Genomic DNA, 23,920 nt, shown 5'->3' on the forward strand with positions numbered 1-23,920 from the left:
TATCCAGTACGATTAGATTGTCTACATATACCTTTTTACTTGCTGTATAGATAAATGTAGCAATCAATTATACTAAATCATATATTTAGTATCATATTCTTTTTTGGGTCGAATTTCTTAGATTGGATAATTAAGCTCCTTTCCATCCATTTTGCCACACAAAAGAAAAAATATCTTCAGAAAAAAAAAACAGAATATTTTAAAAAAAGTTCAAGGAAAAAAAAATTAGAGCCAAACGAAGACATATCGTCAGCTTTTATATTATCGGTATAGAAATTTATTATATCCAGACTTTTATTTTTAAATTAACGCTTGGGTTTTCTTATAGGAAAAAAACATTTATTTTCCTTTAATTCTGCTTATATTGTATGGAGTTTCTAGTCAACATACTGATAATTTTGGTATAATCTAAATCTAAATCCAAGTATTCGAAAAACATTTATTTTCCTTTAATACTGATAATCTAAATCCAAGTATTCGAAAAACAAAAACTGTTAAGAAATATGAAGTCAAGATTTTTTCTCCCAAAATGTACTCTAAGACCATTTAATTCGAAAATAAATATTCCAATTCAAAATATACGTATCATCTTATCATCATCTTTTTATTTTTTTATTTTTTTGTTCCTCTCGAGAAAAAAACGTTATATAGTGAAAAGAAAACTGAAAAGAGAAAAAAAAAACACTCAGCTCTCCGCACCACCATGTGAAGGTTGGTGTAGTGGCAAGAAGAACTCTCTCTCTCTTTTCGAATCTGACGAGCATTTTCCTCAATTCCCCAGAATCCGAGGAACCAGATTGCCTTTTCGAAAGCTTCATCCAGATTCGGCGGAGGTTTGTTCATCACTCATCTCCTCCTTACTTTTCTCTGCCTAAGTTTATTGATCCAGAAAAGTTCAAATAGATTTGATCTCTCATTCTTTAGATCGCTTTAAATCTTCATGTACGTCTGTGATTTTGTTCTTGTCTCTGTTTTAGTCGGTGGCTCTCACGAGTCCAATGAGAGTAAGAACAAAAACTGCTGATGTCATCTTTTCAATGGTCTTCTTCTTCTCTTCCTTAAAATCAGTGGTGGAGATTTGGTAGTGTGATTACAAAAATAATTAAATCTTTCATGGCTGCTTCATGCTGCTGCTTCAGTTAAACCTATTGGAGTAATAGCTTGTTTCATCTGCTTCTGTTAATTAAAAGAAAAATAAAATTAAAAGTAAAGGCTGCTTAAAATCTAACTTTAGTTTTAAAAATTAGAGTTATGGCTGGCTGGCTGGCTGCTTAGGTAAACCAATTGGAGTAATGACTGATTTCATCTGCTTACTGTAGATATTATTTTATAATACTTATGTTAATGTTTTCTTTCGTTTGGATTTTGCTGCAATTCATCATCCTCGGTTACTACCTGGAAGAAAAAATTTATTTGTTTCAGACATCATTTTGTCATTGTTTTTTTGGTCAGTTTCTTCTTGTTTTTTTGAGTCTGATCTCACCATGTTTTTTGGCTCTTCTGATGTCTGAAAGGTTGGGTTGGATCTTTAAGCTGATTATAAATGGTACCTTTAAGCTCACTTAGTATCACATTCTCACTAACCTCATATCATATGCCTTCAAAGCTCGGTCATCCTTACTAGTTTATGCATTGTTCCTTTTTTTGAATGTAAGCTTTGGCTCCTTTTTTTCTTTCATTTGTTTGTTTTTTTATACTTTCACTTAGTTCACGTTTTTCTGTCTCTGTTGAAGTGATGTGTTTAGTACCATAAGCTTGTTCTACTTTATGTTTATGACATCATTTTAATGTTTTCACTTGCAGGAGCTCGTTTGAAAAAAATGAAAAAATAGCCCATCTCTCTCTTAGTGTACAAAACTAGATACAGTGAGGTCTTTTTAATGTCTTGTTAGGCCTTTTTAATGTCTTTAAAGTAGATTTTTTTTTTTCTTGTTTGTGGTCTTTTGAAGAAAAATAACTTTTCTTTTCCGGGCTTGATGGGTAAAGAGAATCAGTTGGAGACAGCAAACTGTGGACTCAATGATCACGATTCTCCACCCGTCAAAAAGGAGGAACTAGCAACTGAGGCACGTTACAGTACAGACAGTGACTCTGGTTTGCCGACTTGTCGTGTATGCCATTCTGTAGAATCCGACAGACGAGGAGACACCGCCTTGGGGTTTTTGGGGATCACCCCTCCCATTCCAGAAGCTCGTAAAAGCAATGCAGATGATGTCAGCAAAGATACAGAGGCTGAGCAGAAGAGCTCCATCGTCAAGAGCAATGGGGTAAACCCCATTGACATCGAAATGGGAATCCAGCAGCATCAGGATGCATTGCTTGAGCTTGGATGTTCGTGCAAAAACGAGCTTGCTTTGGTACACTACGCTTGTGCGCTCAAATGGTTTCTCAACCATGGATCTACTGTCTGTGAAATCTGTGGGAATGCTGCGGAAAACATAAAAACTGCAGATTTCAACAAAGTGGTTGTCGCCTTGAGAGAAAGAACAGCTGATGGAGGAGGAGGAGATGCAAACTCTGCATTGCCGGTGAATATAGAATCAACTATAGATGCTGATGAAGTTGCTGCAATTAGAAGGCAACGACTTAGTGAGATATCGTCCTGGTTTGGTCCCCATTCCCTGAACAACAACAGTAACTCTGCTGCAGCTTCTCAGGCTATGCCAGAACAACCTTTAGATGCTGTGAACTTTGGGGTCTTGCCTGCGGAAAACCGTGCAACTAAATGGGCTGTGGAAGGTACCGGGATTCTACTTGCTACCGGTTTACTCACTGTTACTTTGGTCTGGCTCATTGCTCCTCGTGTTGGAAAGGTATGTACATCAATCGAAACCGTGTGTCTAGTTGGCCTCTCTGTACCGTTTATTGGGTGTAATGGTTATTTTAATTTGCGCAGAAGACTGCTAGGAGCGGACTTCATATCCTGCTTGGTGGTCTATGTGCTTTAACGATAGTCATCTTCTTCAGATTCGTAAGTGAATCATCTCATTTTACATAATTTTCATGGCTCTTATTTTACTAATTTACAAAATAAAAATTGAAAACAGGTGGTGCTGACCAGAATCAAGTATGGTCCTGCACGCTACTGGGCAATCTTATTCATCTTCTGGTTTCTTGTGTTTGGTATCTGGGCTTCTCGTTCTTCTCACGGTGACTCTTGACCCATCTTCTCTCTTCTCTCTCTCTTCTCTCTTCTCTCTCACTGCTCTACGCTCTCTCTTGTAATCTTATTTTGGAGGAAAAAAATGTACATTGTTTCATCATCAAAGTAAAATAAGCTCATGCTCATTGATTATGATGAATATATAAATATATGATTTATAATGGTCACTGTTGCTTGTACAGTTCCTCTGTTTTCACTTCGATATCTTTAGACATTTATAACAAACACAAAAATCGAATCTAGCTGAAGAGTCAGATCAACAAGTGGACACCAATTCTGTAACTGTAGGGCCCAAACTTGGTTTCCGGGTCAAAATCCGACACCGAGTCCCCTCGTGTGCGGTGGCTAGATACTCTGAGAAAGCTTCAAGTTCAACCTTTATGCTCTTTGTAACTTCACCCCTGATGACCAAAACTCCATTTCAAGAACGGCTTTTGCTCCGGCGAGTCTTCGAACGGTGTGGCGAATTCCGACTGATACAGAAACTGAGGGACAAAAGGGTCATTTTGCAACGTGGAATCAAACATGAACTCGTCCTCGAGATCATCAACCCATTTCGACTCGCAGTTGTCAGAACACGTGCCGACGTCTGGTGAAATCACGTGACTTGAGGAGTCCGACGTACTGATCGTAGTCACCACCGCCGGATAACACTTCTCCATTGTTCCTTTCTTATTGTAAATCCGACATAAGACCCAATCATCAAGCTGCAAAATTTTCCGACAAAATAATCACCTATCATATGCATCCAGACAAGAACCAAAAAAAAAAAAAAAAAATTAAGAAAGCGTACGTACTCTCAAGCTGTTCTTCTTGTTGGAAGAAGCAGATCGATCAACATTAGCGAGACGATACTCATGCATAATCCAATTCGTCTTCACCCCTCTCGGAGCTTTCCCGGCGTAGAAGACGAGTGCTTTCTTAATCCCCAACGTCTTCGGTTTACCGATCGGTTTATCAGCTCCAGTCGCTTTCCAATAACCGGTTCCAGCAGACCGGTTTGGACGCGAACCGTTTGGGTATTTCCGGTCTCGAGGTGAGAAGAAGTACCATTCTTTCTCTCCGTACAAAGCCATTTCTGAAACAAGATTCCATTTTCAGTTCAAATTCAACGATCGAATTATCAAAGAGAGACAAGCCTCGTGGTGTTGAAGTAATACCTGGAAGTTCCCATGGGTTGAACTTGTACAGATCAATCTCTGCGATTACCAGAACACTGATGGGCTCCGATGCGCATCTCCGGCAAAGATAGAACTTAACGAGCTCTTCGTCCGTCGGGTGAAATCGGAACCCCTCCGGTAAATTCAACTCAGCCTTCATTATTTATGTGGAAAGGTTCTTTTATCAGCGTTAACGTTTAGTTCACAAGCTTTTTATAAAGAAGGGGTTCGTGGACTACACGTGTGAGAGATGGTTTCTTGACACGTTTGATTGAACTAACTGTTTTCTTTTCAACGTCGACTGCGCAGACTACTGAATTTGCACGTGGCGATGAATGATTGGATAATGGGTGTACAGAGTGTGTGATGTCATTGCTTACGTCAACCGCACGAATCTTCGGCTGCTTCTCGGTGTAAGCAAGCACGTTGTTTTTCTGGTCAATGTATAGAGTTATGACTTGTGAGTGGACTGCGAAGAGTATTACGGTACGCTTCCCCGCACAGGATTACTTTATGTTCATCTGATTGCGCATGTCATTGGAATATTAAGTCGCACGCCGGCTTATACGTACTTTGTAAAGCTACAGATGCGATAATTGACAGTTTCTTTGACTAACATCCTTGTGTAATATATAATTGACATCAACGACATTTTATTTTAAAACATGTTTTAATAAATTTTTTTATTAAAGAATGTTGTTTAGTAGTTAGTTAGTTATTTAGTGAGTGACTGATCTTCGTAGCGGAAAAGGTTGGTTACCGATCTTGTTTTATAGTTGAGTCTTAAGGTATATATTTGGGAATTGAAAGACATGGATAATGGACTCTTATATGCTCTTAGGACGAGAAACAATATTAATTCAATGCATGAGTAGTATGTTTGTCAAAATCAAGTAAAATACGAACATAGTAAGTAAGCATCTCGTGCCAAAATAGTGTGCATTTGTGGGCGAATCTTGATCCCCTTAATATTAAAGTAGGAACATAGTAAGCATCTATTTTGGGGTCTCTCTGTCCTTGGAAACTGTGGCTTATGCGCTAGTGGCATCGAGTCACATGACCATCTTTTCTTTGGTTGTCCTTACGCCGTTGATATTTCGACCGTTACTATGGAAGGTTTATCTCTGCTCCTCCTTTGGACCTTCCAGCTGCGGTCAACATGATCTCGCAATATCAGAGACAGTTCTCATCGCAGGCTACACCCATTATGAAGTTGATTCTCCAAGCTGTGACCTATGGCCTATGGCATGAGCGCAATGCTCGGATTTTCAGGGATGTCTCCTTACCAGCGGGGCCTTTCTTCAAGCAAGTGGACCGAGGGCTTCGTGACAGGCTGCTCTCTCTTCCTCCTTTCCCGAATTATGCACATTCTTTCCTAGAGTTGTACTTTTGGTTCACTGATCCTTATAGTTAATTGCTCATTCTTGTTGTTCGTTGTCTGTTGTCTCCTTCTTTCTTCTCTTTTCTTTTTCGTGTTGTAATAAGTTGCTCTGCAACATTATAAAAAACAGAAAATCAGTATAGAATTTAATATTTGTACCAAAAGAAAAAGTAGGAGCATTCCTACAAACTAACCTTATGTTCATGTATTATTATCAAAACTGCAATTTTCTAGGTGACAACACCATATTCATTTTCACTCTCTAAAATTAAAAATCTACTCTTTACTAGACTTATTACATACATTGCCATTAGATATTAAATTTGCTATCACATGTTATAGTCGATTTCATATTAACCTTCTTATTATGTTTTCAAATATACCGGTGAATAAACAACTAATGGCATTGATTCGTTTTTTTTCCTATAACAAATATGCGATCTTATAAACCCATAAAATATATCTAAGATGAGTCAAACTAAGACTCAAAAAGTAATGCATTTTGTGGTTGAAAACGATTTTATTAATGGAATTTTTATCTCATTCTTATTTCTTCGACTGCTGGCCAGTTATTTACCTGTTACATAAAAGACAAAGTTACATACATTATATTTGTCAGCATAGTAGTGAAATACTTTATAAAACTTTTGTATAAACAGTTTACCTTGATTGTTGGCTTTTAGCCTTTACACATTTTTTTTGTATATTGTTTGTCAAGAACAATCCCTGGTAATACAATGTTCCATTAGGTCCATCATTACAATATGATATAATTCGATTTAATAATTGTGCCAGTCCATATTATTGAAGGAGTTTGACGCCGTGTTGTTTTGTTGTAGTGTTCTTTGTCATTTTTGTGTATGCAAAACTACAAAATTTTCGTAATGTTAACTTTAATAACTTTACGAACTAACTTAATATCCCCTATATATTAATTATGGAGCATTCATAATGCACAACCTTGAGGAGCATGCTTAGCTTGCAGAGCTCCTCGGTTTTTTTTTTTTAAAAGTGACCGACTGCATAGAGATTACTGAGCGTATAAATTAATGGAGCACATCAAACTATAGTATATAGAACCGTTAATGAATATGGTAAGTCTCTTATAAAATCAACGTAATTGATTAATATATTTATGGGTACAAATATTTTGATGTTTTTATAATAGTATCTAATCCGCGTAGTTGTTTAATTGGAAATAAACAAGCTTTTAGGAAAGGAAGTTTTTAAACGCAATGCCATACATGTGAACATTGCCTAAGTGTTCCTTAGTTGTACGATAGTTCAAAAATGTAATTATAGTTTTTTTATTCTTAAGCTTAACGTAAGATATGGAACAAAATAGCACAAATCGTTTGGTTATAATGTTCGTTTACATTAGTTACGTTAGTCTGCATCATTTGTCTGTCGAGACATAGAACATACTTTTTTTTTGTAAAATTTGGACATTCACATGTTTGCAATTTTATTTTAACATATGTCAATGTAAAATATATTTCAAATTTAAGATATCGACAAACTGTAAATGAACTTCATAGTACTATATCGTTAAATGACATTTTTAAAATTTAGTCTATAAACGAATAAGGGAATTCATATATTTGTAGATTTGTAGAATTAGTATATGTCCAATAATCGTTTGTGGGGCGGGGAGATTTAATTAATTTTAAGTTATTACAATGTATTTATGACTTATAATAAATGTGCACATATTTATAAATCGCTTATATTATTTGTGCGTCAGGTTGGTTCATCTTTATATGGTTATCATCAAATCATAATTAAGTAAACTATATATGGAGTATCAAATTTATAGAAATATTGTATACCTATATTTAAAGTTGATCTATCAAATCGCCAACCAATAATATTAGTGGTATGTCTATATGGTAAGTATGAAGAATAATTAATTTGTGACCTAAACGCCTCCTTTTGCACGTCTAGTCTGTATATAAATAGGGTGTGTATTACGGTTATGTATTTTCACGTTTCAAACAAACCTTCTCTCAGTTTCAAAGCGTTAGCATTCTTAAATAATGGCAATGGTAGCTTTCACCGGTGTCTTTGAATTGAAACCGTTCAAAACCATGTGAAAAATCAGAGTGAAGGTTATCCGGCTTTGGAAGCAATTCTCTGCTTCTGGTGGGCTCACTATTGAAATGGTTTTACTCGATGACAACGTGAGTGTACATCTTCATATTATACAGTTTGTTTGCTAAACTGTTAACGTTTATATTTCTATTCATTAGCTAATGTTTTCTGTTTTACATCATCTCAGGGGGACAAGATCCATGCCACTGTCAAAAAGGATTTGGTGCAGCAGTTCGATCCATTCCTCTCTGAAGGGAAATAAAAAATTATCATCAACTTTTCCCTTACTCAAATGTGTGGATCGTACTGATCATTAAGCCACCAATACCGGATTGGTTTTCTTTCCACAACCTGTGTTAAGATCTGCCAGGAACTACCAATGGCATTGACTGGTTTAGACCCCGTCAATTTTCGTGTCATACTCGATGGTTCACTCAACCCTGACTATTTGGTTGGTGAGTTTATGTTATAACCTTCCTAATACCCTATCTTTTTAGTTCGCTTTTTGTTCAGGTTGACTGATATAATTTACTAAATTGTTGTGTTTTGATACATATATATTAGGTCAAGTTGTTGAGGTTTCGCATATGGATGTGATATCTGTGAACGGTAAAGAGACACCAAAGATTTCTTTGGAGTTACGTAACACAGAGTAAGTTCGCATCAGATGTGTTGATTTGTTTGCGTTTAATATATTGTGACTGATATATGTTGATATTTTTAATTGCAGCAATGAACGACTTCCTGTGGTACTTTGGGGAAAGTTCGCATCAGATGTGAATGAGGCAATTCAAACCCGAGGAGAAGATTCAATCATCTGTATATAGAGGTTTTCGAAGATCAAAGTTTGGAAAGGTATACTTTATATGTCTTTGTATGTGTATGGTCCTTTATTGAAGGTTTGAAATATATTGTGTAATAGTATATTTGATATTATGTATGCAGATGATCGAAGTGTCTCTAATGCATACAATGTGTGTGACCTATCGTTGAACCTTGATATGCAAGAGGTGGCGCATTTTATTTCGTTGTAAGAAATAGTTCTCATCTGTCTACAATTATTTTCATTGATATTAATTATCATTCAATATTCACATATTTTGTTACACGTTAAAGTATTGGCTAAATTATATTTTTTTACTCAATTACAAATAGGTTGCCTAAGGATGGTCATGTCTTAGCAATAGTGAAGCCTAAAAACCAGTGCTATGGTGTCCAGTCGTGCTGATAAGGATGATTTCTTTGTGTGGACTCCTAGAAAAACAATTGTTGAATTGTTTGAAGCAAAACATGTATTGGAACGACTAATTCTTTTTAGGCTCTATTTTCTTTTCAAATCTGTATTTCAAACAAATTTTATGTTTCTTCCAGCTTGAGGCATACACAGTTATGTGCACTATTGTGTCAATTGATTCAGACATGGGTTGGTTCTATCTAAGTTGCAACGTTTGTGCCAAAAAGTTGTTGGTTGTCCCTAATGATGATGTTGATGATGAAGATGACGAGGATGACTTGGGGTTCAAATATTTTTGTGTCAAATGCAAAGTTCATGAACCAAAAGTAGTTTTAAGGTAACCTATTATAAAAATTAAATTTTAATTTACATCCGTGCTATCTGTTGTATTAATTTTTCCACATGGTGTTCTATTATAAATAAGGTTCAAGTTGCATATTGATGTCATTGATCATACTGGTCAATCTAAGTTCATGCTATTTGATAACCTTGCTTTTCAACTGCTTGGTAAACCTTGTGCTGCCCTAACTGGATTGAAGACCGAAGAGGTAAACTATGTTCATATTGTCTTGCACTTTCAATATCGATAAAATTAATAATATAAAGTCTCTGAAGTATATTTAGTTTGGTCTGTGTGATGGATTACTAATGTGTTAAATTATATATGTTTTAGACTGAAGAACCAGTTATGCTTCCGCTTTAACTAATTGATTTGGTTGGAAATACTTATTTGTTCAAGATTGCTATTGATTGAGAAAATTATCTGTATAAGCATGATCATAGCTAGCCAAAATTTGATTGAATAGTTCGATACTAACGGTGCTCCAGTGGTGATCTTATTTATTTCTTTCATATAGAATTGTACATTTTACTTTGACTATAGTTGGTTATATCGTAAACCATGATGACTAACGCGTGCTATTTGTTTTCTTAGGATGCCCTTAAAGACAGTGCAAATCCCACCGAGTCCACATTGTCTAATGTAACCGAGGTTTGTATAGATATGTTTTATTCGTTGGAATGCTGTCTACGATAAGTTAATTTTGGAGCATTATTGAATGTTGTAAATTGTCGTCGGTTTATGTTAAGGGTTCTCTCGTGTTATGTGATAATTCATCTCCTCCAGTTGAGATCCCCGATCTGACACCAGCTAAACGCAAAGGAGAACCCGTTATTAATTTAGAGGATGCTTATGATCAGAACTCGGTTACCAAGTTGGCATGTACCATCCGAATTAAGAAGGAGAAGGATTCAAAAAGTGGCTAATTGGTTTGATTAAGTGATTTTCCAAATGAGGCTTTCATGTTTCGGTGTTTTTGTTCTTAGTAATCTCAGTTTGGAAGGTTTTTTATATTTATAAAGGAAACCTCAATTCTATTTATTATTGCAGTTTTTTTCCTATATTTTAAACAACCAGTTAGTTTAGTAGTATGCAGTAGTAGAATATAATAAAGAAATAATTTTGCACTAAAATAAGAATATCATAAATACCCTGAAATGTTAAACCGCATTAGTTGCTTGTGTTCATATACAATGAGCAATACAGTGAGTTTTCTAATGTCCGGATCATATTCTCGAAAGGGTTAACATCTTACTACTCTGAATCCTCAGTAATTTATCTATTCCACAAAGAACTCCAAAACGATTGGATAACCTATACGGTTTACTATTGAACCATATTACTGTGAAGTCTCTTTTTTTGAACTTTGTAACTCTTTGTGATCAGGGATTGGGGATATCGAATTTACATGAGAAGGTAATGTGAATTTGATGTTAATTTAAAGAATAACATAAACTATTGAACTAACATGTTCCTAGCTTCCGTAAACAAGATCGGTGTTGTAAACCTAAATGTTTGTCTCTGTTGTTTTCTTCATTGTTGACGGCTTGGAAGGATTCCTCTCGCGAATTCACATTATACAGATGCTACGAAAGTGAATGAAGCCTATTTAAATTTATTTAGGTCATTACCTTATAAACATAATTGTATGTTTTTATATAACATTTTTAGACGTCTCTAAATTCTCACAGCTTTTCTATACAATAAAAGTTGTGCAATTATTAAAACAGCCACGATCACTCATAATAATCTCTACTAATAAAAGAGAGCTTTTGAGGCTCCATAGGGCGTCCACATCAGCGGAAAAAATTTCTCCCGAAAGATGACACGTGGCATAAAATATAGTTTTACATTTTAATATTAATTATTTTCGAAAATTGTTCTACTAATAAAAGAGAGCTTTTGAGGCTCCATAGGGCGTCCACATCAGCGGAAAAAATTTCTCCCGAAAGATGACACGTGGCATAAAATATAGTTTTACATTTTAATATTAATTATTTTCAAAAATTGTAAAAAATATGTAAACATACAGCATTAAAAAATGGAAAACTACATTAAACATATGTAAGATTACTATTTTATACTTTATATTTAGTTAATGTCTATATTTTATATTTTAAGATAGATGTTTAAATCTTTACGTATTTTTCTATTTTCAATGTAAAACGGCAATGTTTAATAGAAGAACTTGGACAAATAGTCAAACATATTTATGTTTAATGTAGTATTTCCATTTTTATGTTGTATGTTTTACATATATTTATTATTTTCGAAATTATATATAATTTTTTTTTTATATAAAACGGTAATGTTATATTATGGAGATAAGCCGTCTTTTTTTTTAAAGTGAAAAATAGTAATCTTACATATGTTTAATGTAGTTTTCCATTTTTTAATGCTGTATGTTTACATAATTTTTACAATTTTCGAAAATAATTAATATTAAAATGTAAAACTATATTTTATGCCACGTGTCATCTTTCGAGAGAAATTTTTTCCGCTGATGTGGACGCCCTATGGAGCCTCAAAAGCTCCATTTTATTAGTAGAGTGAAAAATAGTAATCTTACATATGTTTAATGTAGTTTTCCATTTTTTAATGCTGTATGTTTACATATTTTTTACAATTTTCGAAAATAATTGATATTAAAATGTAAAACTATATTTTAAAATATAAAATATAGACATTAACTAAATATAAAGTATAAAAAAGAGAAATACTCAATATTTAAAAAAATAAATAATAAGTAAATATTATAAATATATAAATATACGAATTATATATACAATAATAAGTAAATGCACAATTTTTTAAAAATGGAAAGAGTATATTAAATATTAAACATCTATCTTAAAATGTAAAATATAGATATTAAGTAAATAGAAAATATAAGAAAAAGAAATACACAACTTAAAAACAATGGAAAAAGTATATTAAGATTTAAACATATATCTTAAAATGTAAACTATAGATATTACGCAAATAGAAAGTATAAGAAAAGGAAATACACAATTTTAAAAATGGAAAAAGTACATTAGTATTTAAACATCTATCTTAAAATGTAAATCAATCTTAAAATATAAAATTATTAGTAAATAGAAAGTATAAGAAATAAAAATACACAATATAAAGAAAAATAAATAATAAGTAAATATATAATATTATCTCGAAAGATGACACATGACATTAAAATATAGTTTTACATTTTAATATTACTTATTTTCGAAAATTATAAAAAATTTGTAAACATACAGCATAAAAAAATGTAAAAACTACATTAAACATATGTAAGATTACTATTTTTCACTTAAAAAAAAGACGGCTTATCTCCATAATGTAACATTACCGTTTTCTAAAAAAACAAAAAACATTATATATAATTTTGAAAATAATAAATATATGTAAAACTTACAACATAAAAATGGAAATACTACATTAAACATATGTAAGATTACCATTTTACATTTTTATTTTAAGAAAATAATATATAAATATACAACATAAAAAATGAAAAAACTACATTAAACATATGTAAGATTACCATTTTCATTTAAAAAAAAGACGGCTTATCTCCATAATGTAACATTACTATTTTGTAAAAAAAAGAATTATATATAATTTCGAAAATAATAAATAATATGTAAACATACAACATAAAAAATGGAAATACTACATTAAACATATGTAAAATTACCATTTTACATTTAAAAATAACAATAATATGTAAACATACAACATAAAAAAATGAAAAAACTACATTAAACATATGTAAGATTACCATTGTTCACTAAAAAAGAAGGGTTATCTTCATAATGTAACATTACCATTTTATTAAAAAAAGAAAAAAAAACATAAATATAACTATTTGACTATTTGTCCAAGTTCTTCTATTAAACATTGCCGTTTTACATTAAAAATGGAAAAATACGTAAAGATTTAAACATCTATCTTAAAATATAAAATATAGACATTAACTAAATATAAAGTATAAGAAAGAGAAATACTCAATATATAGAAAAATAAATAATAAGTAAATATTATAAATATATAAATATACGAATTATATATACAATAATAAGTAAATGCACAATTTTTAAAAAATGGAAAGAGTACATTAAATATTAAACATCTATCTTAAAATGTAAAATATAGATATTAAGAAAATAGAAAGTATAAGAAAAGGAAATACACAATTTAAAAAAATGGAAAAAATACATTAGTATTTAAACATCTATCTTAAAATGTAAATCAATCTTAAAATATAAAATTATTAGTAAATAGAAAGTATAAGAAATAGAAATACACAATATAAAGAAAAATAAATAATAAGTAAATATATAATATAAGTGAATACCAAATTTAAAAAATGGGAAATTACATTAAGATTTAAAAATATATATTAAAATTTAAAATATAGATATTACGTAAATAGAAAGTAAAACAAATGGAAATATACAATTTAAAAAATGGAAAACATACATTAAGATTTAAACATCTATCTTAAAATGTAAAATAGAGATATTAAGTAAATTAAAAGTACAAGAAATGGAAATACATATACATGAAAATAAATAATAATTAAATAATGTAAATATATAATATATGAATTATATATGTAATAATAAGTAAATACACAATTTTTTAAAAATGGAAAAAGTTAATCAAGCATTAAACATCTATCTTAAAATGTAAAATATATAATATAAGTAAATACACAATTTAAAAAATGGAAAACATTATTATTTAAATATCTATTTAAAAATATAAAATATAGATATTACGTAAATAAAAATATAAGAAATGGAAATAAACATTAAAAAAATGGAAAAAGTACATTAAGATTTAAGCATCTATCTTTAAATGTACTTCTATCTTAAAATGGTAGTAAATTATATAAAAATGGAAATACCACATTAAACAAAAAAAATGTATAGTTTTACATCAAGAAAGTCTCTATAAAACTCATTATTCCATCCACATCAACCTCACACTATTAAGGAAAATTTCAAAGCACTCGAGCAAAAAAATGGTTTCACTATCAACTCTTGCCGTCTCAGAAACCTTTAATGACCTTGAATGAGATTTTTTTATAACAGCAAACTTTTTGTTAGGTGGATTCATTGTTGGGAAACCCGCAACTTCCAAAAGTCAAACTTATTCATGGGAATTGAATTGCTTTTCATAGACTAAAAGGTATTCTTACAAATTTAAATTAATCTAATCTATAATTTTATTGTTAATATTTATACTAACTCTTTCATGATCAAACCATTTCAGTTAATAACCATTCAAGCGTTTATCCCGAAACACTTCCTTCCTCGCCGAATCAGGTATTGGTTCATGTTGGTTTAGTATTGTTTTTGGTTTACTAACCGGTTTAGGATGGTCCTATTGTAAATATAATTTAAGTTGGTTTAGCATATATTATGTTTAAAATAACTTAAATTAAATAATAATAATATTATGCTTAAAATATAATTTTAGAGAGTTTTCAAATATAGTTTACAGAACATTATAGGTGATAAATTTAATTTATTAAATTCGTTTATTACTTAAAACTAAGTTTTTTAAAAAAACATACTGAGTTATACATATCAATGATGGATTGGTGAGTATAACATGAAGACAAAAATATAAATATCTGATTTTCAAGATAAGAAATTCAGCTTTTATTCAGATACTCAATATATAATATCTTAAATTATGTTTTAAAAAATATACATAATTTATATATATAGATTAATCTTCAAAACTTAAACTATTATATTATATATGAATAATGTTTTTAAATAAAAATAATTTCTGATTTAAAATAAAAATAAAAACAACAAATGTTTATCTTCAAATAATGGATGTAATATACATTATACTATCATTTAACAAGTTTTAGATACGTTTTGATATATCATTATTTTTTATTTCCAGAAAAAAATAAATTGTTAAACATCAATATCATCTAGGTTAAGTATACGAACAACAAAAATTCAAACATCACAAAAAATATTTACATAACCATTATAATACAATAATTTAATCAAAAATACAATTAAAAAAATATTAAAAAGAATAGTTATATACTTAATATTTGAAAATAAAAGATATTTTTGCTAAAATTATACTTACCTGGCCAAGGAGATCGACCATCTTTTTACGGATCATTCGAATGTTGAGCATGTGGTCGATCCAAAAATACTCTGCAGTTTAATAAAATCTCTAAAACATTTATTCCAACACTCAAAAGATAGTTTTGCTAAATATGATAACTAGATAGCCAATAAAATTACAAAAAATATTTAAATAGTAAAAAATATGTTAATTTAACGTGTTAAAATTTAAAAATAAATTTTAATTATGACATGTATTTTAACATTTATATAAATATAAATCATAGCCTTAATATAAATAATTTAACAACTTAAATTAGAAAAAAATAAAAATCCCGGGCGTAGCCCGGGTTAATCCGTAGTCCTTACTAATAAAAGGGACCTTTTGAGGCTCCATAGAGCGTCCACATCAGCAAAAAAAACTTCTCCCGAAAGATGACACGTGACATAAAATATAGTTTTACATTTTAATATTACTAATTTTCGAAAATTATAAATAATATGTAAACATACAGCATAAAAAATAGAAAAACTACATTAAACATATGTAAGACTACCATTTTTCACTAAAAAAAAGACATCTTATCTCCATAATGTAACATTACTATTTTGTAAAAAAAACATTATATATAATTTTGAAAATAATAAATAATATGTAAACATACAACATAAAAAAAGGAAATACTACATTAAACATATGTAAGATTACCATTTTATATTTAAAAATAACAATAATATGTAAACATACAACATGAAAAAAATGGAAAAACTACATTAAACATATGTAAAATTACTATTTTTTACTAAAAAAAAACAGTTTATCTCCATAATGTAACATAACCATTTTATAAAAAAAAGAAAAAAAAACATAAATATAACTATTTGACTATTTGTCCAAATTATTCTTTAAAACATTGTCGTTTTACATTAAAAATGAAAAAATACATTAATATTTAAACATCTATCTTGAAATATAAAAAATAGATATTAATAAAATATAAAGTATAAGAAAGAGAAATACACAATATATAGAAAAATAAATAATAAGTAAATATTATAAATATATAAATATACGAATTATATATACAATAATAAGTAAATGCAAAATTTTAAAAAAATGGAAAGAGTACATTAAATATTAAACATCTATCTTAAAATGTAAAATACAGATATGAAGTAAATAGAAAGTATAAGAAAAAGAAATACACAACTTAAAAACAATGGAAAAAATTATATTAAGATTTAAACATCTATCTTAAAATATAAAATATAGATATTACGCAAATAGAAAGTATAAGAAAAAGAAATACACAATTTAAAAAAATAGAAAAAGTACATTAGTATTTAAACATCTATCTTAAAATGTAAATCTATCTTTGAGGCTCCATAGAGCGTCCACATCAGCAAAAAAAACTTCTCCCGAAAGATGACACGTGACATAAAATATAGTTTTACATTTTAATATTACTAATTTTCGAAAATTATAAATAATATGTAAACATACAGCATAAAAAAAATAGAAAAACTACATTAAACATATGTAAGACTACCATTTTTCACTAAAAAAAAAGACATCTTATCTCCATAATGTAACATTACTATTTTGTAAAAAAAAACATTATATATAATTTTGAAAATAATAAATAATATGTAAACATACAACATAAAAAAAGGAAATACTACATTAAACATATGTAAGATTACCATTTTATATTTAAAAATAACAATAATATGTAAACATACAACATGAAAAAAATGGAAAAACTACATTAAACATATGTAAAATTACTATTTTTTACTAAAAAAAAACAGTTTATCTCCATAATGTAACATAACCATTTTATAAAAAAAAGAAAAAAAACATAAATATAACTATTTGACTATTTGTCCAAATTCTTCTTTAAAACATTGTCGTTTTACGTTAAAAATGAAAAAATACATTAATATTTAAACATCTATCTTAAAATATAAAAAATAGATATTAATAAAATATAAAGTATAAGAAAGAGAAATACACAATATATAGAAAAATAAATAATAAGTAAATATTATAAATATATAAATATACGAATTATATATACAATAATAAGTAAATGCAAAATTTTAAAAAAATGGAAAGTGAACATTAAATATTAAACATCTATCTTAAAATGTAAAATACAGATATGAAGTAAATAGAAAGTATAAGAAAAAGAAATACACAACTTAAAAACAATGGAAAAAATTATATTAAGATTTAAACATCTATCTTAAAATATAAAATATAGATATTACGCAAATAGAAAGTATAAGAAAAAGAAATACACAATTTAAAAAAATAGAAAAAGTACATTAGTATTTAAACATCTATCTTAAAATGTAAATCTATCTTTGAGGCTCCATATACGTCCACATCAGCAAAAAAAACTTCTCCCGAAAGATGACACGTGGCATAAAATATAGTTTTACATTTTAATATTACTAATTTTCGAAAATTATAAATAATATGTAAACATACAGCATAAAAAAAATAGAAAAACTACATTAAACATATGTAAGACTACCATTTTTCACTAAAAAAAAGACATCTTATCTCCATAATGTAACATTACTATTTTGTAAAAAAAACATTATATATAATTTTGAAAATAATAAATAATATGTAAACATACAACATAAAAAAAGGAAATACTACATTAAACATATGTAAGATTACCATTTTATATTTAAAAATATAAATAATATGTAAACATACAACATGAAAAAAATGGAAAAACTACATTAAACATATGTAAAATTACTATTTTTACTAAAAAAAAACAGTTTATCTCCATAATGTAACATAACCATTTTATAAAAAAAAAGAAAAAAAAACATAAATATAACTATTTGACTATTTGTCCAAATTCTTCTTTAAAACATTGTCGTTTTACATTAAAAATGAAAAAATACATTAATATTTAAACATCTATCTTAAAATATAAAAAATAGATATTAATAAAATAAAAAGTATAAGAAAGAGAAATACACAATATATAGAAAAATAAATAATAAGTAAATATTATAAATATATAAATATACGAATTATATATACAATAATAAGTAAATGCAAAATTTTAAAAAAATGGAAAGAGTACATTAAATATTAAACATCTATCTTAAAATGTAAAATACAGATATGAAGTAAATAGAAAGTATAGGAAAAAGAAATACACAACTTAAAAACAATGGAAAAAATTATATTAAGATTTAAACATCTATCTTAAAATATAAAATATAGATATTACGCAAATAGAAAGTATAAGAAAAAGAAATACACAATTTAAAAAAATAGAAAAAGTACATTAGTATTTAAACATCTATCTTAAAATGTAAATCTATCTTTGAGGCTCCATAGAGCGTCCACATCAGCAAAAAAAACTTCTCCCGAAAGATGACACGTGGCATAAAATATAGTTTTACATTTTAATATTACTAATTTTCGAAAATTATAAATAATATGTAAACATACAGCATAAAAAAAATAGAAAAACTACATTAAACATATGTAAGACTACCATTTTTCACTAAAAAAAAGACATCTTATCTCCATAATGTAACATTACTATTTTGTAAAAAAAACATTATATATAATTTTGAAAATAATAAATAATATGTAAACATACAACATAAAAAAAGGAAATACTACATTAAACATATGTAAGATTACCATTTTATATTTAAAAATAACAATAATATGTAAACATACAGCATGAAAAAAAATGGAAAAATTACATTAAACATATGTAAAATTACTATTTCTTACTAAAAAAAAACAGTTTATCTCCATAATGTAACATAACCATTTTATAAAAAAAAGAAAAAAAAACATAAATATAACTATTTGACTATTTGTCCAAATTCTTCTTTAAAACATTGCCGTTTTACATTAAAAATGAAAAAATACATTAATATTTAAACATCTATCTTAAAATATAAAAAATAGATATTAATAAAATATAAAGTATAAGAAAGAGAAATACACAATATATAGAAAAATAAATAATAAGTAAATATTATAAATATATAAATATACGAATTATATATACAATAATAAGTAAATGCAAAATTTTAAAAAAATGGAAAGAGTACATTAAATATTAAACATCTATCTTAAAATGTAAAATACAGATATGAAGTAAATAGAAAGTATAAGAAAAAGAAATACACAACTTAAAAACAATGGAAAAAATTATATTAAGATTTAAACATCTATCTTAAAATATAAAATATAGATATTACGCGAATAGAAAGTATAAGAAAAAGAAATACACAATTTAAAAAAATAGAAAAAGTACATTAGTATTTAAACATCTATCTTAAAATGTAAATCTATCTTGAAATATAAAATTATTAGTAAATAGAAAGTATAAGAAATAGAAATACACAATATAAATAAAAATTAAATATATAATATAAGTAAATACCCAATTTAAAAAATGGAACATTACATTAACATTTAAAAATATATCTTAAAATTTAAAATATAGATATTACGTAAATAGAAAGTATAACAAATAGAAATATACAATTTAAAAAAAATGGAAAACGTACATTAAGATTTAAACATCTATCTTAAAAAGTAAAATAGAGATATTAAGTAAATAAAAAGTACAAGAAATGAAAATACATATACAGGAAAATATATAATAAGTAAATATGTAAATCTATAATATATGAATTATATATATAATAATAAGTAAATACACAATTTTTTAAAAAAATGGAAAAAGTTCATTAAGCATTAAACATCTATCTTAAAATATTAAATATATAATATAAGTAAATACACAATTTAAAAAAAAGGAAAAAGTACATTAAGATTTAAATATCTATTTTAAAATATAAAATATAGATATTACGTAAATAAAAAATATAAGAAATGGAAATAAACATTTTAAAAAATGGAAAAGTACATTAAGATTTAAACATTTATCTTAAAGGTACATATATCTTAAAATGGTAGTAAGTTATATAAAAATGAAAATACCACATTAAACAAAAAAAATTAAAATGTACTCCCTCCGTTTCAAAATAGATAATGTTTTAGAGAGTTTTTGATGTTTCAAAATAGACGATGTTTTCATATTTCAAGGTATCTTTTAACTTTATCAAAAACTGTGTAACCAATTATATTTTGTAGTATGTTTTGTGATTGGTTGAATAATTTTTAATTTATATTTTAGTGATACCTTTTAGATAAAAAACAAGTGTTTTAATATTTGTGTCCCAACCTAAAACTTCATGTATTTTGAAACAGAGGGAGTCAAGAAAGTCCATACAAAACTCATTATTCCATCAACATCAACCTCATACTATCAAGGAAAACTTCAAAGCACTCGAGCAAAAAAATGGTTCCACCATCAACTATTGTCGTCCCAAAAACCTTTAATGACTTTGAAGGAGATTTTTTATAACAACGAACTTTTTGTTAGGTGGATTCATTGTTGGGAAACCCGCAACTTCCAAAAGCCAAACTTATTCATGGGAATTGAATTGCTTTTCATAGACTCAAAGGTATTCTTACAAATTTAAATTAATCTAATCCATCATTTTATTGTTAATATTCATACTAACTATTTCATGATCAAACTATTACAGTTAATAACCATTCAAGCATTTATCCCAAAACACTTCCTTCCACGCCGAATCAGGTATTGGTTCATGTTGGTTTAGTATTATTTTTGGTTTATTAACACGTTTAGGATGGTCCTATTGTAAATATAATTTAAGTTTGTTTAGCATATATTATGCTTAAAATAACTTAAATTAAATAATAGTAATATTATGCTTAAAATATAATTTTAAAGAGTTTTCAAATATAGTTTATATAACATTATAGGTGATGAATTTAATTATTAAATTTGTTTATTACTTAAAACTAAGTTATTTTAAAAACATACTGAGTTATAAATATCAATGATGGATTGGTGAGTATAACATGAAGACAAAAATATAAATATTTTATTTTCAAGATAAGAAATTCAGCTATTACTCAGTTACTCAATATATAATATCTTAAATTATTTTTTTAAAAATATACATAATTTATATATATAGATTAATCTTCTAAACTTAAACTATTATATTATATATGAATAATGTTTTTAAATAAAAATAATTTCTGATTTAAAAAAAAAAATTAAAAACAACAAATGGTTATTTTCAAATAATGGATATAATTTACATTATACTATCATTTAACAAGTATTAGATACGTTTTGATTTATCATTATTTTCTATTTCCAGAAAACAATAAATTGTTAAACATCAATATCATCTAGGTTAAGTATACGGACAACACAAATTCAAACATCACAAAAAATATTTACATAAACATTATAATACAATAATTTAATCAGAAAATATAATTAAAAAAGAATAGTTATATACTTAATATCTGAAAATCAAAGATATTTTTGCTAAAATTGTACTTACCTGGCCAAGGAGATCGACCATCTTTTTACGGATCGATTGATTGTTGAGCATGTGGTCGATCCGAAAATACTCAACAGTTTAATTTAATATCTAAAACATTTTTGTTAACACTCAACAGATAGTTTTGCTAAATATGATAACTAGATAGCCAACAAAATTACAAAAAATATTTAAATAGTAAAAAATATGTTAATTTAACGTGTTAAAATTTAAAAATAAGTTTTAATTATGACATGCATCTTAACATTTATATAAATATATATATCATAACCTAAATATAAATAATTTAACAACTTAAATTAGAAAAAAATAAAAATACCCGGGCGTAGCCCGGGTTAATCCCTAGTCTATACTAATAAAAGAGACCTTTTCAGGCTCCATAGAGCGTCCACATAAGCAAAAAAAACTTCTTCCGAAAGATGACACGTGGCATAAAATATAGTTTTACATTTTAATATTACTAATTTTCGAAAATTATAAATAATATGTAAATATACAACATATAAAATGAAAAAACTACATTAAATATAGGTAAGATTACCATTTTTCACTTAAAAAAAGACGGCTTATCTCCATAATGTAACATTACCGTTTTATAAAAAAAGTCAAAAAACATTTCTATACTAATAAAAGAGACCTTTTGAGGCTCCATAGGGCATCCACATAAGCAAAAAAACTATACTAATAAAAAGGACCTTTTGAGGCTCCATAGAGCGTCCACATAAACAAAAAAAACTTCTTCCGAAAGATGACACGTGGCATAAAATATAGTTTTACATTTTAATATTACTAATCTATACTAATAAAAGAGACCTTTTGAGGCTCCATAGAGCGTCCACATAAGCAAAAAAAACTTCTTCCGAAAGATGACACGTGGCATAAAACCTTTAATGACTTTGAAGGAGATTTTTTATAACAACGAACTTTTTGTTAGGTTGATTCATTGTTGGAAAACCCGCAACTTCCAATAGCCAAACTTATTCATGGGAATTGAATTGATTTTCTTAGACTCAAAGATATTTTTACAAATTTAAATTAATATAATCCATAATTTTATTGCTAATATTCATACTAACTCTTTCATGATCAAACCATTACAGTTAATAACCATTCAACCGTTTATCCCGAAACACTTCTTTCCTCGCCGAATCAGGTATTGGTTCATGTTGGTTTAGTATTGTTTTTGGTTTATTAACCGGTTTAGGATGGTCCTATTGTAAATATAATTTAAGTTGGTTTAGCATATATTATGCTTAAAATATCTTAAATTAAATAATAGTAATATTATGCTTAAAATATAATTTTAGAGAGTTTTCAAATATAGTTTACAGAACATTATAAGTGATGAATTTGATTTATTAAATTCATTTATTACTTAAAACTAAGATTTTTAAAAAACATACTGAGTTACAAATATCAATTATGGATTGGTGAGTATAGCATGAAGACAAAACTATAAATATTTGATTTTCAAGATAAGAAATTCAGCTTTTATTCAGTTACTCAATGTATAATATCTTAAATTATTTTTTTTAAAATATACATAATTTATATATATATATATATTAATCTTCCAAACTTAAACTATTATATTATATATGAATGATGTTTTTAAATAAAAATAATTTCTGATTTAAAAAAAAAACAACAAATGGTTATTTTCAAATAATGGAAGTACTTTACATTATACTATCATTTAACAAGTATTAGATATGTTTTGATATATCATTATTTTCTATATCCATAAAACAATAAATTGTTAAACATCATTATCATCTAGGTTAAGTATACGAACAACACAAATTCAAACATCAAAAAATATTTACATAAATATATGTAAACATACAACACAAAAAAAATAGAAAAACTACATTAAACATATGTAAGATTACCATTTTTCACTAAAAAAAAGATGTCTTATCTCCATAATGTAACATTACTATTTTGTAAAAAAAACATTATATATAATTTTGAAAATAATAAATAATATG

The 23,920-nt window shown here is 27.4% G+C and overlaps 2 protein-coding genes across 7 annotated transcripts; one reads left to right on the top strand and one right to left on the bottom strand.

The window, feature by feature from the left end:
• Positions 1–597: 597 nt before the first annotated feature.
• On the top strand, positions 598–3,295 carry LOC103873786. 6 transcript variants are annotated; one of them, XM_009152182.3, is made up of 5 exons: positions 598–833; positions 1,804–1,866; positions 1,950–2,813; positions 2,897–2,971; positions 3,048–3,295. In XM_009152182.3, exons 3-5 carry the CDS (start codon positions 1,977–1,979, stop codon positions 3,159–3,161), a joined length of 1,026 nt encoding a protein of 341 aa, XP_009150430.1. In that variant the 5' UTR covers positions 598–833; positions 1,804–1,866; positions 1,950–1,976; the 3' UTR covers positions 3,162–3,295. The 6 variants fall into 6 exon arrangements, with proteins under 6 accessions (XP_009150430.1, XP_009150432.1, XP_018515430.1 ...); XM_009152184.3 differs by having other exon boundaries at positions 1,804–1,849; XM_018659914.2 differs by having other exon boundaries at positions 1,804–2,813.
• Positions 3,293–4,575, bottom strand: LOC103873785 (NAC domain-containing protein 102). Its single transcript, XM_009152181.3, has 3 exons — positions 4,324–4,575; positions 3,961–4,241; positions 3,293–3,870 (listed from the first exon to the last, which is right to left on the bottom strand). Exons 1-3 carry the CDS (start codon positions 4,481–4,483, stop codon positions 3,559–3,561), a joined length of 753 nt encoding a protein of 250 aa, XP_009150429.1. The 5' UTR covers positions 4,484–4,575; the 3' UTR covers positions 3,293–3,558.
• Positions 4,576–23,920: the final 19,345 nt, after the last annotated feature.

The sequence above is a fragment of the Brassica rapa genome, chromosome A06 (assembly GCF_000309985.2).
Source record: "Brassica rapa cultivar Chiifu-401-42 chromosome A06, CAAS_Brap_v3.01, whole genome shotgun sequence".
NCBI lineage: Eukaryota > Viridiplantae > Streptophyta > Magnoliopsida > Brassicales > Brassicaceae > Brassica > Brassica rapa.